The 14,110-nt window shown below is 37.5% G+C and overlaps 2 protein-coding genes across 4 annotated transcripts; one reads left to right on the forward strand and one right to left on the reverse strand.

The window, feature by feature from the left end:
* The first annotated feature begins 2,502 nt into the window (after positions 1-2,502).
* Positions 2,503-8,455, forward strand: LOC125503263. Of its 2 annotated transcripts, XM_048663319.1 has the most exons (10): positions 2,503-2,675; positions 2,724-2,874; positions 2,929-3,130; positions 3,352-3,568; positions 3,624-3,781; positions 3,846-3,998; positions 4,050-4,214; positions 4,270-4,489; positions 4,977-5,175; positions 5,229-8,455. In XM_048663319.1, exons 1-10 carry the CDS (start codon positions 2,668-2,670, stop codon positions 5,388-5,390), a joined length of 1,635 nt encoding a protein of 544 aa, XP_048519276.1. In that variant the 5' UTR covers positions 2,503-2,667; the 3' UTR covers positions 5,391-8,455. The 2 variants fall into 2 exon arrangements, with proteins under 2 accessions (XP_048519276.1, XP_048519277.1); XM_048663320.1 differs by lacking the exons at positions 4,977-5,175; positions 5,229-8,455 and adding an exon at positions 4,856-4,970.
* A 1,066-nt stretch (positions 8,456-9,521) lies between these two features.
* LOC125503264 (twisted gastrulation protein homolog 1-A-like) lies at positions 9,522-13,520 on the reverse strand. Of its 2 annotated transcripts, XM_048663321.1 has the most exons (5): positions 13,196-13,520; positions 10,949-11,173; positions 10,497-10,697; positions 10,223-10,439; positions 9,522-10,166 (listed from the first exon to the last, which is right to left on the reverse strand). In XM_048663321.1, exons 2-5 carry the CDS (start codon positions 11,157-11,159, stop codon positions 10,061-10,063), a joined length of 735 nt encoding a protein of 244 aa, XP_048519278.1. In that variant the 5' UTR covers positions 11,160-11,173; positions 13,196-13,520; the 3' UTR covers positions 9,522-10,060. The 2 variants fall into 2 exon arrangements, with proteins under 2 accessions (XP_048519278.1, XP_048519279.1); XM_048663322.1 differs by lacking the exon at positions 13,196-13,520 and having other exon boundaries at positions 10,949-11,249.
* Positions 13,521-14,110: the final 590 nt, after the last annotated feature.

Raw genomic sequence — 14,110 nt, forward strand, 5'->3', positions numbered from 1 at the left:
TTTGACTGGACAATTGGGTATTCTTTTGGACCCAACTCTGTTACACTACTTACAACTCTCTCTGTTACAACTCATTTTATCTCTAATTATCTGCTTACTATTTTATATTAATTATCTTCGCATGTTTTCAGTTGAAAACTTCACGGAATTTAGACGATTTTTATATGCGATTTGGCATTAATCTGTATATCTCTTAACTGGGGATATAAGAACATAGAGTCCTAATTCCTTTCAAATAATACATAAATATGCACGAAGTTGTTCACAAAGATTACTAACTTTGTGAACACCCCATATAGTATTATGGTATCTTGAAGGCCTTTCAACAAGCTTTCAGAAAATGCTAAACTGTCAATCCTACCTTGAATCGCATTTCTGAGCAAATGGGGAGCAAAAGAATGCAATATCAATGCACTATCTTAGGAATGTAAAAAAATATTAGATGATTGGAGGACAAACGGTTGAATTGAACGTGGTGGTGCAATTGAATGGCCACCTAGATCACCTGACATATCACCAATTGACTTTTTCCTATCTGGTCATGTTAAAGCTAAAGTTTACAAACAGTTACCAACATCAGTTCAAGACTTGCAAACAAGAATAACACAAAGTTTTCGAAATACTCCAGTGCAAACTGTAGAAAAGGTGAAAAGGTCTTTTATGCATAAAGCTGAAATGTGTGTATAATGAGGGTTGGTGACCATCTCCGATACAAAAATATTAGTTAAAATCTTTCGGCTTTAATACTGTAATGTATAGTAATATGCTGTAATTCATAGTCTTTATTTATTATCTACTGCTGTATTAAATTGTAGTTGTTTGTTGTAATTAACTAATTAATAATGTATTCTAATAGAGTTTAGTGTGCTGGTCTGGAAGTCATTGTCAAGCTGGAGTTCATTGTCTTTATTTATTAATTAATTATTGTTCGTTTATTAAATGCAACATTTCCTATTTCTTCTAATCCATTTGATAATCTTTTGAATGCTTCAACTCTGTTTCCTTTAATTCAGATTCGGTACCTAAAGGTTAATAATACTTTTTTATAAGTATTGTACTGAAAACTGGTCAGTTTGATCTGTTCGGTCAAACTAAATTATTTACCGGTCGAGTGCATTCATCTGTAAGAGCGCTTATTCCTGCAAAAGTTTGACTTTGCAACCGATTTACTTTTTTTTACTTACTTTACTCAGAAACTTATGACTAAACGTAGGTAAGTACCTACTGAGAATTTAGCATTTTCTGAAAGCCTGATGAAAGGCCTTCAAGATACCATAATACTATATGGGGTGTTCCATTAAAAGAAATTGATTGGTAGGTAATGTTTACGGAAAACTGCGCCAGCCCAACGCTCCAGCGCAGTAACTCGGCTCCGTTGCTGAAAAATGTGACCTTTTTTTAGCTGTTTTTAGCTGAAAAATTTAAAAATAAATTTTATTAGAATACTCGCCTCCTCCATCGCGTTGTAAAAAGTTTTGAAATCCGTTTTCAGCTTCGAATTTGGTCCTAAAATTCTAACAATTTTTTATCAAGAAACGAACAAAACAAGCGAAAGTTTATAATAAATCATTTGAAAAACACGTCACCCCCATCCCCCCGAAGAATGTGGAATTTGTTTAAAAAAACTGTGGTTTTTTAGTTTCGATTGAATTTTTTTCATGCTTTACTTTCTACTCAAACACACTCTATTTTGAAGAGTTTTACTTAAAAATACTGACAATCTGGAAGTTTGTTGAATCGTTACAAACTAGGAAAATAAAAAATATTAATGATTATAAAAGGGACAACACTACAGAAAACCTTTTCGAACAAAGATGCCCTAATAAGTATTTAAGTGAGACATAAGGAGCAAGTAGAACAACTCTAACAGGGAATACAAACTCACAGAAGAGTAAAAATAAAACTTTCCTGTCTGTACTTGCCTGGGTCAAGTGAGTTACCATGCTTAGAAATGTGTTCAAATTGCAGAGTAAAATCGTGCCCAAACTGTTTCTCACTATTTAAAATCGCAATTTTTTCAATAATTGTTATATAATAACAATAATTCCAGAATATTAGCTCGTGTAGAGCAAATCTACCTACTTATAGGTATCTTACCGTATAGGTACTTACTCATTGCCTTTACACGGTAGTTGGGAAAGTTTCTATTCTTAACAGCTTATGAGGTAAACTCAAAGCAGCTGCACCCTCTTGGAGTAGTTTAGCCATCGTTTAGCGCCCGGTTACACCACTTAAATACGATTTTTAGCAAATTTTCCGACAAATAACGAACTTTTGACTTTCATAATACTCAAAAAGGCATAGCATAGTACAAAATGGCGGAGCTCTTGTCGACTGCTGCCCTCTTCCAGCCAACTGTTGAACTGTTGCTAGGTATTGAAGAAATTTCGGGTTTTCCTTGTCTAAATTGGGCGAAAAACAAAGACGGAACACAGGTGTTTGAATTAATTGATGCTAAAATCCGAAAATCCCCGGGGAACTTCGGGATTTTAAGTCAACTAAGGGAGTGACATTGTCAGCTGTTAGTATAGGTTATGTCGCCGCTGTTTACAAAAAACGGAATTTGTAGAAAATTACGACAATGTCTTTTTGTAGTTATACGAACAGATGTGTCCCCAATAGCTTGCTACTTGACGCAGTAATTTGCTGAAACTCTCACTTGAAAACATGGAAAGGTACGTATGCAAGCTGCGTATGAATCGGGATAATCAAAACCGTTCCAGAGATCCTCACCAACCCCTCTATGGGGCGGCAGCTCCCTCCGAAACCGAGCACGCTGAACCCAAGGATCCTGCCGAAGCCCAACAACTGAGCCCCAATACCCTAAAAGTGGCAGCTGCGGAGTGCCTGAATAGCTGGAGGTTGTATTTGCAGGTATGCACTTTAGTCGATTTTAAGGCAAAAATAGCTAATTGAATTCAATTTCAGATGCTCAACACAATGTGTGCGGCTGGAATGCGATTGGCACAGTCTTTATACAACTTGTCTCAATTGCAAAACGTTCCTATAGCCAGTCAATGCATCACTTGTTGGGAGGACCTCACTAGAGCCACAGCGATTGCAAGTAGTTCGGTTAAAAATCACATTTCGGCTGCCATGCAGGATATGAGCATTGGGGATACTTTTGCAGGTAAAGTAATAGGGTGGACAAGCTACCTAATTTGAAAAGCTTGAGCCGAGAGTTTTGATTTGAGTTGTCTCTAAAGTTTCAATAAACATTCAGGTCCATCGCGTTTGTCTATTTGGATATGCATAAACTCGGAATTGTATATTAATCGGACAGATCATTGTTTTTTATTCCATACTTGCCCACTTTCTAAACAAGATTGACTGGCGGCATTTTGTAAATAGAGTCGGATGCTCAAAGGCAACTAGAACACAACCAGCACATAATCACCGAAAACCTGTTAACATTCATCAATCTTCAATATCAATTCTCCATCGCGAGTTGTGAAAATTTCGGGGCAATGGCAATGTGTCCCTCTTGCCAAACCACTCCAGGCGGGGTGCACAACTCAGACTGCAGTATGGCCACGGTGCAGCAGTGCTTTAGCAAGCATGAAACAAGGTTTGGCGCTGGAAATGCATATTTTCCGGCTGAAACTAAAACTGCCCAAATTAAGGTCGCAAATGTCCAGTCCCAGAATGGAGGACTTTCCAAGGCAGCACAGCCCTATGGCAGATACCAGAGGATCCTCCCCTTACCCGGAGCCCATTCGAGGGCCGAGTCCGATTCATTCGGAGTTTAGTCGAGGCCCTGGTCCTTTGGAGACCTTAAGAGGTTCGTTCGCGAAAAGTACAATGAAAATCACGGGTAGGAACTTGTGTTTTTCTGGCTTAAATAGGACCGTTCCCCACACCTGGACCACTGCACACAATGAAGCTTCCGTTCCCTGGCAGGGGAGGTCAAAGATCTCCTCTACATTTCCCACTCTTTCCTCTAGGTGGTCAGCGTAGATGGTCCGAAGCTGCAGCTACTGATGTTAGCAGCTCTGAAGGCAAGCGCCAACTACACGTTCCAGAATAATGTTCTAATAGGCCGTGTTTAGGGAGTAAAGCCGAAGGTACGGCCCGCCGCTGGTCAATGCCTTGGGACACTGCTTGGGGCAGCGAAGGCTCAAGTGGCCCGCCCCGCCCAGGAAGCCAAGGAAAATTGTCGGTTCCTGCTGGGGGACCCGGCACATCTCAAGAACGGAGTAGAAGCACTACTCCAGGTTGGTTGTTGGCCAGATTCGTTTGCCCCAACGGGTAACAATTGTCTGACAACAGAATCAGTCGCCTCTCAGCCCTCCACATCTCATATCCAGCCGCATCCAGTCGGTGGAGTTCTTCCAAGCATTGAGGGCCTGTCCGAAGCCATTCAGCTGCTGTCCTGCCGCCCCAGTCGCTCCTCCATACCGACTGCCTCCATTCCAGGACACTCCTATGTACCGATTTGGGGTGAAACGCATGAGGATCGGATGCATAGGCGGATGTTTCCGTCCCAAAGGTGAGTGTTGATCCACACCGTTGCTCGCTTGTGATGATGGTTCAAAATAGTGTTTTTAAATGAGTTTCTTTAGCGCGCCGATCAGCAATAAAATGTAATTAAACGCTAATTTTATATGAGAAGGTGGGTTGATTTAAGGTTTCTACGAACTGAACTGGAAGTATGTGTGCTATAAGATGGGTTTACCAGTAGATAATTAATTGACTCAGTTTTTTGCGTTTGAAACTTTGATTTTCAGAGCATCTGGATACTAGAATGGCCAGCGAATTCGCATTTTTTCGCCAATATTGCTGAAAAATACTCCTCCACTCTAATTTCCCGTTATGTGTTTGTCATGATCACAAATAATTTTTTGTCCTTTCTCAGGTCATCACATAATAAACCCTTAAAGTGTCCGTCCCCAGTGCCTTAATGAATCAAACTAGTGCTTTTGGATGCGAAGGCAGCACATAAATCCTTCTCCTTTATGCGGTTTGGTTCCTTTCAGAGGCAACTGGCAATCAGTGGACGTGCCACATGCAAGCGGTATGTCCGTAACCGAACACTTTGATATTTTCCCTACCGGATTGCCACTGACTTCCCGCAAAAGCAGCTCTTCCACCGATTCCTCGTCTTGTCTTTCCATTCATAGCAGATCAACGGCCAGCGGCTCTGAAAGAGGCTCCACCAGTGAAGGAAGTGGGCCTGTAAGTTTCTGAATTGTTCTTCTGGAGCTCAGCTAAAATTTGTTTGTTTGCAGGATGCGATTCGCCTTCATACCAACTTCTATTCAATGTGGAGTGGAAGTGAACACCTGCCTTTTATCAGACTGCCTGAAAGCCAGGAACCACAAGACGATAGCGATACGGACGATCCGCCAACGGAACGAAGCGGCACAGCTGCCTTTCCCAAACCTTCATAGACTGCGGTAAGACTGATTAAGCATTTATCATCCATTCAATAGCTATTTACTCCATATTACTACCCAGTTTAATGTTATACGTCTACTCAAACCTGATTGCGATGGTTTTATGAGGACCTGACTAAGTGTGTAATTGTATGCTTGAGCGAAAGTAATAACGCTTCATAAAGCACATTCTAATAATGTCTTTAAGTAGGTTTCAAGGGGAAATTCGAGCTTTTCATGAACATATTCTGCATCGTAGGAGCTTCATCTCGTACATATCTGTGCAGAGTTGTATGTTGTGTGTGTACTTTATAGATCTGGTGTGCCCAATATCATCGCCACCAGTACGTTTCCAAGAGAAGTCGATGCTTTTTCATTTTCCTTGAGTTTCCGTCAGATATTGGTGTGTGTGATATTATTGCCATTGGTTCTTATGTGAAGTTCTAATAAGTTGATGGTGAGCTTGATGAAAATGATGGTAATGCGCAAAAATTACCAATGCGACTAATGTAATCACGTTTATGTGTTAGAGTAAGTTTGAATGTGAATATTGAAATCCAGATTGCTAAGAAAAGAAGGTTCAGAAATTCTAAGCGTAAACATGCTTTCTGGCCACAAACTTCAGCCAAAAACAAGCAATTTTCTTGAGTAATCAATTCAAATAGTCTTCAACAAACAGTCTCCCCGTTTAAGTTTCTGTAACAACTAGATAAGTCTTAGATTAGATTCAACTAAACTGCTCAACAACATAGACGTTGCAAGGAAAACTTTCAACTAATTTTGAAACTGGAGAAATTCTGTTTGATGCGAGCGATTTGATTTCTGTTTGACTCGTTATTTAGTACAATTCCTTTTTCTCGGTGGTCTCAGAAAACTGGACTTTTTGGTCTTGAAGTGAAACATTTTTTTTTGAACCGATTTTCAAAACCTAGGGCCTATCAGTCGAGTTGCGAAAAAAATACCTACAAGACCAAAAAGTTGATGTTTTTGACTCACAAACCGTTTCGGGCTATTTGGTTTATCTCTAAACTTTTGGTGTTGGGACCGAAAAAACTTTTTTGGTCAACTAGAAGCTTGCCGAACTTTGAGAAATTTTGCATTTTTCATGTGCTTCCCTGCACAAAATTTATTTTTGTATAACAAAATAAATTTTCTGAAATGCTTAAATTTTTTAAAACTCTGACTAACAAAAAACAAACGAGCTACATAACGCTGAATCCAAATTGCTCTAAACAGTCGGAATTTATCCACTTCCAGTCACTGCAAATTTGGCTGTGTATTTGTTTGTTCAGTTTTTTGTTTTGTTTGTGGTGTTTTCTCGAATGAATTATCGTGTGAATCTCTTTTTATTTGATTGTGTCCCAAAGGTTTTGGGAATTTTAGTCAGCTGACTATTGAAAAGTGATTCTTCCATTAGTAATTTGGGTGTGAAATCGCTCAGGTTCAGGGTTTGCTCATTTTCAGGCAACACCAAATGAATTTAATGTGTTTTTGACGTTTTATTTGTGTCCCAGAATGCTATACGAACTAAAGTAGGATAAAAAATAAGTATGTATTCGTTACTTGAAACTCTCGACTACTCACATAACATTCGTTTATAGTTAAAATTCGTTAAAAATTTGTTTTTTTTTCAATGCAAAATATCTTGCATTGTATGTTCTTGCAATGACTATCCATGACTTGGTAAATTTAGAAAAAACCCTCAAACACCTCTATTTTCATTTCTTAATGGAAATGTACACTTTAGTTCATTGTTCATTTTAGCAGCGGTTTGATGCGTTAAATGATAAATGTTTCATGAATATGCTGAGATGTTAGAAACTTATTGTGTATGTTCAAGCTAAGTTTGAAACTAGTAACTGTTTGAGAAAAGGAACAGGTTTTTAGCAGTGTCAAAAGCACTCAATTGCAGGACCGGTCATCAGACCTATTAACCCCCTAACTGATGAGGGCTAATCGGCCCGAAGCCTGTCCTAGACCTGCTTGCTTCTAAAGCAACCAAATATAATTCCCAATAAAATTTTTCAGTATCTGTAGCAATACCTACCATCTGCTGTTTTTCGCTAAATTCCGATAAATAGCTCAAGAATTAAGCAGAAAACCTACATGGAACAGGTTTGAATGTCGTAATATGTCTTGAATATTTTTCACTCGTCCTTCCAACGCACGAAAAATTACGTAAAACTTCCACATTTTCATTTAAAAACAACGGTGTTCGGCAGTATCATTTCAGCACTCAAAATCTAGTCTTAGTTGTGGTGTTTGAGCGTTTATTTCTAGAGCTACCATAGAGCGGGAGCTTTTGTGCGCCATTCTGTACATATTTTATAATTGATACTGGGGTGCGTTCAATATAATAATGTAAAGTTTAGTCAAACATAAATAAATGTTTAGTAGATCTTTGGCACTTTTACGATATTTGGTTTGTCACTGGAAAAGTTTTCTGTTTTCTTTTGGAGCTTTTTGACTGATTTGATTTTTTTCGTATCTTAAACCGATATCGATTAAAAAAGTCTTGAGCACATTTTGCTAAGGGAAAGGGTTGAAAATGGACTAAAAAAGTTATACAAGTCCGTTATCTATTATATACAAATACACCTTTTGATGTTTCGTAATGGTTGTTTGGCTTTTAGCTACAGAAACTCTGGAATTGCCCCTTTAAAACGGCCACCTTGTTTGTTCCAAAATTGATCCAAATGTATAAGTAACGAATACAAACTAATTTGGAAGCAATTCCAGTTTCTTTTACCGATTTTGCCAGTTTATTTGGCGAATGCGCCCATTAACCAGTCAATTAATGCGACAGCACTGCCCAATTTAAGACTTAAGAGTAACATAAAACTGCCATTGTTAAATTATCTGATACTATTAATTGGGAACCGTCTACTACTCATATTAGTCGCCTGGATTTGGCTTCGTCACTAGTCTAGTCATCGCAAAATATTATTAATATTTATAAGACTTTTTAACGCTTTAACCACTCTTCGCTGGCCGAAGGGTCTTTTTAACTTTAAACGATTTGTACTCGTAGATGGTCTATGTTTAGCCAACGATGTAAAGGGAATAAAATTGTAGCAACATACAGAGGTTTTATTAGCCATAAATTCATTTGCATTCATTCATTTGCATTATCAGAGACAATATGTTCTGAGAGATCTAAGCGATGATAAAATATTATTTATTGCAATTTTTCTAACTGCCTACATTTTTAGATTATTTTTGTGTTTTTTGCACACAATTTTAGTTGCTTGATGCATTTAAAGTTAGATATCTCGAAAAGTATACGAGTGTTATCGCTAAGATAATGCCTCATGCCTATCTTCAAATATTATATCGCAAAAAATGTCGTGTTTTCCCAATAGATGATTTAATAACGAAAATCCGATCGCCGTAAAATCAATCCTGTTTTTTACATTACCGACGTTTCGGCATCCGTAGAGCAATTTTATTCTGGACTACCTGATGATGGCAAAACGTTAGGTTTTTCGTTAATTAATCATTGAAAACGATCGTAAAAAGCAGCATTTATTCTTATTGGATTATTTATTATTATCAACGTTGTATTCTTACTGGATATTGACAATATTTTACATATTTTATCTCAGGATGCTCCCTTAAATCCTCATTTGCTCGGTTCATCCCAATAAAATGAAGAACTTGTTTTACATTAAATGAACAAGTAAATTCGTGCTGAGCAAAAATAAAAATATCAACCAAGATTCTGTAATTCTTCTTGTTAAAAATAAAAAACCCTTAATGGTTGCAATTTCAAACAAAATTCCGTTCGAAGTTAAGTCAGTTAAACGTTTCTTAAATAACACAGCTAATTTTTGGTTCGTTTAATGCATAGGAAAATTATATTTTAATGTTAGCGCAAAAGTATTTATTTGAGTGCATGATTTTATTGTACATAAATCCTACCCAAGAAATTTGCATCAATTGGAAACCAACCGATAAACAGAAAGAGTAGAACTTAAAAAAAAAGTTAAAAAGCCCAAATGACCAAAATAGCATAAGTCAAACTTTAGCTCAAGTTTGGCTAAATTTTGCTCTAACATTGAACTTTTCGTTGCTTAAATTAAATAACTTGGGCCCCATTCTATTATTCCAGCAGTTTATTCGCAGAGAGAAAACTAAATAATAAAATGTTCTAAAATACAATTTTATTTAAAAAAAACCATGACTGGATACAAGACAACTAGAAATAACTTTTTTTAAATTCAGCATTGTGATTTTGTCCATCTTTCTATCAGGAACACGTTCTTCCAATTTTTGAAGCATAAACTAATAAAACCACTATAATCAAATCCCGTTCCAAATTTAATTTAGCTCACTTCTGTACAAAATATACACTATATTTACACCAGACGACTGCGAAGCTTCAAATACCTTAAAAATAAATGTTTCCATTTCAAGTCGATGTAAATCTCAACACTTATAGACAAGCAACGAATAATAAGACCAGCGAAAATGTTCCTTAGAAATACCGTATTTAAGGGGGTTAAAAACTGTCGCTTTGCGTAATAGTACAATAAATAACATATGGCTTGCAGGTTTGAAAATTAATTTCAATCAATGCCGCATTAAAAGTAAAATACGACTGATAGTTACCAGACAAACTTTCAGCCACTCAAACCGTCTATTAATCGTCAATAGACAGTAGAGGCACTTTGAGTAATGCGAAGCTAAACACTAAAGTCGTCATCTTCATCCTCTCCAAAGTCCATTTCGTCTTCATCCAAGATGTTTCCATCTTGGGTCAGGTCATCAGGAATCCTGCAGGCTGAACACCTGAAAATTCAGATGAATGAAGAGTTCTTTGGTCAATGGTAAAATGAGGATCTTACCTGCTTTCGTTAATTCCGTAGTTTATGCATCTATCGCCGACGCATTCACAGCATCCGTCGTGAAACCAGCGATAGCTGGACGCACCCATAGACTGGCAGCTACTTTTGCACTTTGTCCAGCTCATGCATTGCGACCAGAATGCCACTGTGCAATTCACAGTGAAAACTGTTGGGTTCGGTTTTTCTGGAAGCACTTGTTGTTCAGCATTGTTTTGCTCTGAAAGTACCAGGTTTCATAAGAACGTTGAAGAAAATCAACCACTGTTGTTCTTACGCGTTAGCAGTTTGATTTCCTTTTTGTTCGAATATTGGCTAAGATCGATGTCAATAGGGAAAGTCTTGCTGGCCCATCGGTTTAGGGTGTCGGGAGCCTCCGTCAGGGCGCTAAACAGGCCGGGAATGGTCTCCTGGAAGTCTTCCACGTGCGATTTTTTGCTCAGCGGACTTGTGGTTGAGTTGGGCTTCGGGCACATATCTAAAAAGTTACCGAGAGGTTTAAATCTTCTAAAATCCTTTAAATTTTCTTCATTGCTCAAGTAGTTTTAGCAGAAGAAAGTGAAGTTGAACGCTCAACGTAGTTGAACATCAAATATTTAGATTTTCCGAACATAAATCGCGCATCTGAATATTCATGAAGACAAAACACGTTTTCTCTGAGCTTCAGCGTGTAGAAGCCACAAATCGACTTAGAATCTGTAAATATATGAAAATGCAAAAGGTACCAACCTACACACGAGCAGCAGTCATTATAGAGGTAGCCCAAACAGTTGAGACAATCCTTGCAGCAGCTACAATTTTCGAAATTGAAGTCGCAGTTGCAGGATTTGGTTAGAAGACACTTGCTAACCACACTGCCGCAAACAGCTTCGTTGCAACCGATCACTGTGGTTGGAATGTAGCTGACAAAAATCAGTAGAAGGATGCCTTTGAGCTTCATTTTGGCACTGCAAACTAATAAGCAATCAATCGGTATAGCTGCTCAGTGTTTTCGGTTTTCAGGATTATGCGAAAGTGGATTAAAAATAGTTCTACATGGCCGATTTGAATTGTTTATTTGCTTTTTAATCTCGCATAACATTCCCGCGGTAAGAAAGTTCAACTGAAGTGCGCATTTTTTCACGCTGCTATTTTTACAAGTGTTCGATGTGTGCAAACACATAACGTTTCTTATTTCAGGAATCGATTGGAATTTTCAGTGCACTAAGTGAGGCTAATAAAGTTTTTAAGCGTGGGAATGTGGGGTCTAATCGGTCATATGCGAAAGTCAGAAGCTGGAACAAAAGTAAAGATTGCGACGAGGAAAGCACTTCAAAGAATTCCGAAGAGAGGCTGAAAGGAAGATTGAAAGCTTTGAAAACGATGGAGTGAAGACAGAAGTGGCCAGACACTAACTAATCTGGAAATGTCCTTTGACGAACCTCTCCAGTTTCCGGAAACTTTTACTTAACTCCGAAGAAATGAATTTCTTTGAAAAAAGATAAATTGTCCATCAAGTTGAAGAGAAAATCAAGAAAAAGCTAAGGAGCTGACAAGCAAACTTTAAGACACTAAAAGGAAATAGGAGGATCACATTTGTTAAAGGAGAAAAGAAGAGATTTAATTCAATAAAATTTATCACAAAAAGGGCCAATTGGAACCATTTTAGAGGCCACCTTTTTAAGAAAAGGTTTAACAAAAAACTCGAGCGATCTTCATAGGAAAAAGGTTCTACCTCAGGATCTAATTTATCTAAATGAAGAACTGAAAATGAAATTGTAGTCATCAGAAAGCTGCGAAGAGATAAATCAAGAAGGAAAGAATATATTTTCATGACGATTTATGAGGAAACTTGGCACATTTCTGGAAGAATTAAACAGTCTCCAAGTGAAGAGGTTTGGCGCAAAAAARCAACTTTTTTTTAAACGGGAACAGAAGACTAATTAAATTCATGGAGAAACTGCTGCCTTATCCTCAAACTGGATGAAAAAAGTAATCGATCTAAAGAAAATGAGCAAATGTTAGCACCTACACATTTCTGAAGAAAGAATTTGACAAGACTCTCGATCGATCTTCATAAGGAAAAAGTTCTAACGCAAAATCTAATTTCTGTAAATGATGAATTGAAAATAAAATTTTAGTCGTCAGAAAGCTGCGAAGAAATAAATGAACAAGGAAAGAATATATTTTCCTGACGATTTATGACGAATCTTGGAACATTTCTGGAAGAATTAAACAGTCTTCAAGTGAAGAGGTTTAGTGCCAAAAAGCAACTTTCTGTTAAAAGGAAACAGAAGACGTATTACATTCATGGAAAAACTGCTGACTTATTATATAAAGGAATTGAGCAAATGTTAGCACCTACACATTTCTGAAGAAAGAGTTTCACAAGAATCTCATAAGGAAAAGGTTTTAACGAAAAATCTAATTTCTGTAAATGAAGAACTGAAATTGTAGTCATCAGAAAGCTGCGAGGAAATAAATGGAGATACTATCAGGAAACTTGGCAGGTTTCAGGAAGAATTAAAGATCTTCATGTGAAGAGGGTTCGTGCAAACATATAATTAGACGAAAATTAAATACTTTCAACCCCCGCACGTATCTAGAAAAGTTAAATAGAACTGTTGGTAGATCTTCACAAAAACGGTTTTTAATAGTAGACAGACAGATACCTATTAAGTGGTAAAGTGATGAGAAGACATTAGAAGAACGTGTTTTTGAAGTTTCCCGCATCCGAATGGGCTTTCCGCTCCATTCCTGTATAAGCAAATTAAAAAACCTGACAATAAATTAAATAAGGAGCATCGTGTGGGCCTTAGAAGTCCATTCAATTAGTCAATTAACTTGCTGGTTGAGACCAGTGTTGACGCTCTTGTGATTAGAATAATATTCCAATCAATATTCCGTGTATTTAACATTAAAACGCGCACATAATACCTCTCACTCCTAGTGCATGCACAGGTGCTAATGAGCCCTCAGCTATAGTTTTCCACTCACCTTTTGCAATATGTTTCTTGATACACTATGCGATGCACTTCCTGTTTGAATTCTGTTCTCACAGTATAAAGAAAAACAAATAAACTAACACGGAGGCTGACGAGAGCCAATATAAATAAGCACGCGAATCTGCAGAATTTTTTCAATCCACTGAGTGTGGCAAAACGCAAGGCTGAGAGAGAATGCTAGACTGAGTGTTGTCGAATTCAGGTTTCCCCATAGCGTGTTGGATTGCCGCAGTCGAGTTGACTTCGTCGTCTGCTGTACGGTATTTTACTTCATCTGACGAACAGGTCCGGCTTTTACTGATGGTACCATCAAGACCATTCACCAGAAATATGCACAAGACTCGTTTCATTCGTTTCACGATGTTTTCTAGCCACTATTCACCGCCGGACGTTATATTACCAACTTTGGTGCTCCTGGGGACGTCCTTTCAATATCGCTAATAGCAATGGGCGCCAAATGCAAATTTCAGTGCATTTTAACGATTTTCTACTTTGATTTTTGTATTCAATATTTACCATATTCATTCTGGGTCATTAACATTTTTATTTTCGATTTCAGTTTTTTTGGGTTTCAACTACTAAACGATTTAGGAGATGAAAATAAGATATAGAGGTAGTTTTTATCTGCCGTTACGGGTGACTTTGTAGTATGATGCCTAAAAAATTAAATTTCTGGTTTATTGAGTGTTTTCCAAAGCGATTGGATGGAGCAATGAGCAATTAGAAGACGTAAAATTTGGGTTTTTCAGTGCTAAAGCTGCTGACGAAGCTTAAAATTATTCTTTTCACCACCTTCAACGATTCTAGAGAGTTCGTTTCAAGTTGCGAAAAGCTTTAAAATGTTTGAGTTTTAGTGCAAATTTAAATAGATTTTAGATTATTTAGATTCTGTTTTACAAAGTGTTTT

This window comes from Dendroctonus ponderosae, unplaced genomic scaffold (assembly GCF_020466585.1).
Source record: "Dendroctonus ponderosae isolate FM_Combo_2020 unplaced genomic scaffold, Dpon_F_20191213v2 Dpon_F_20191213_154, whole genome shotgun sequence".
Lineage (NCBI taxonomy): Eukaryota > Metazoa > Arthropoda > Insecta > Coleoptera > Curculionidae > Dendroctonus > Dendroctonus ponderosae.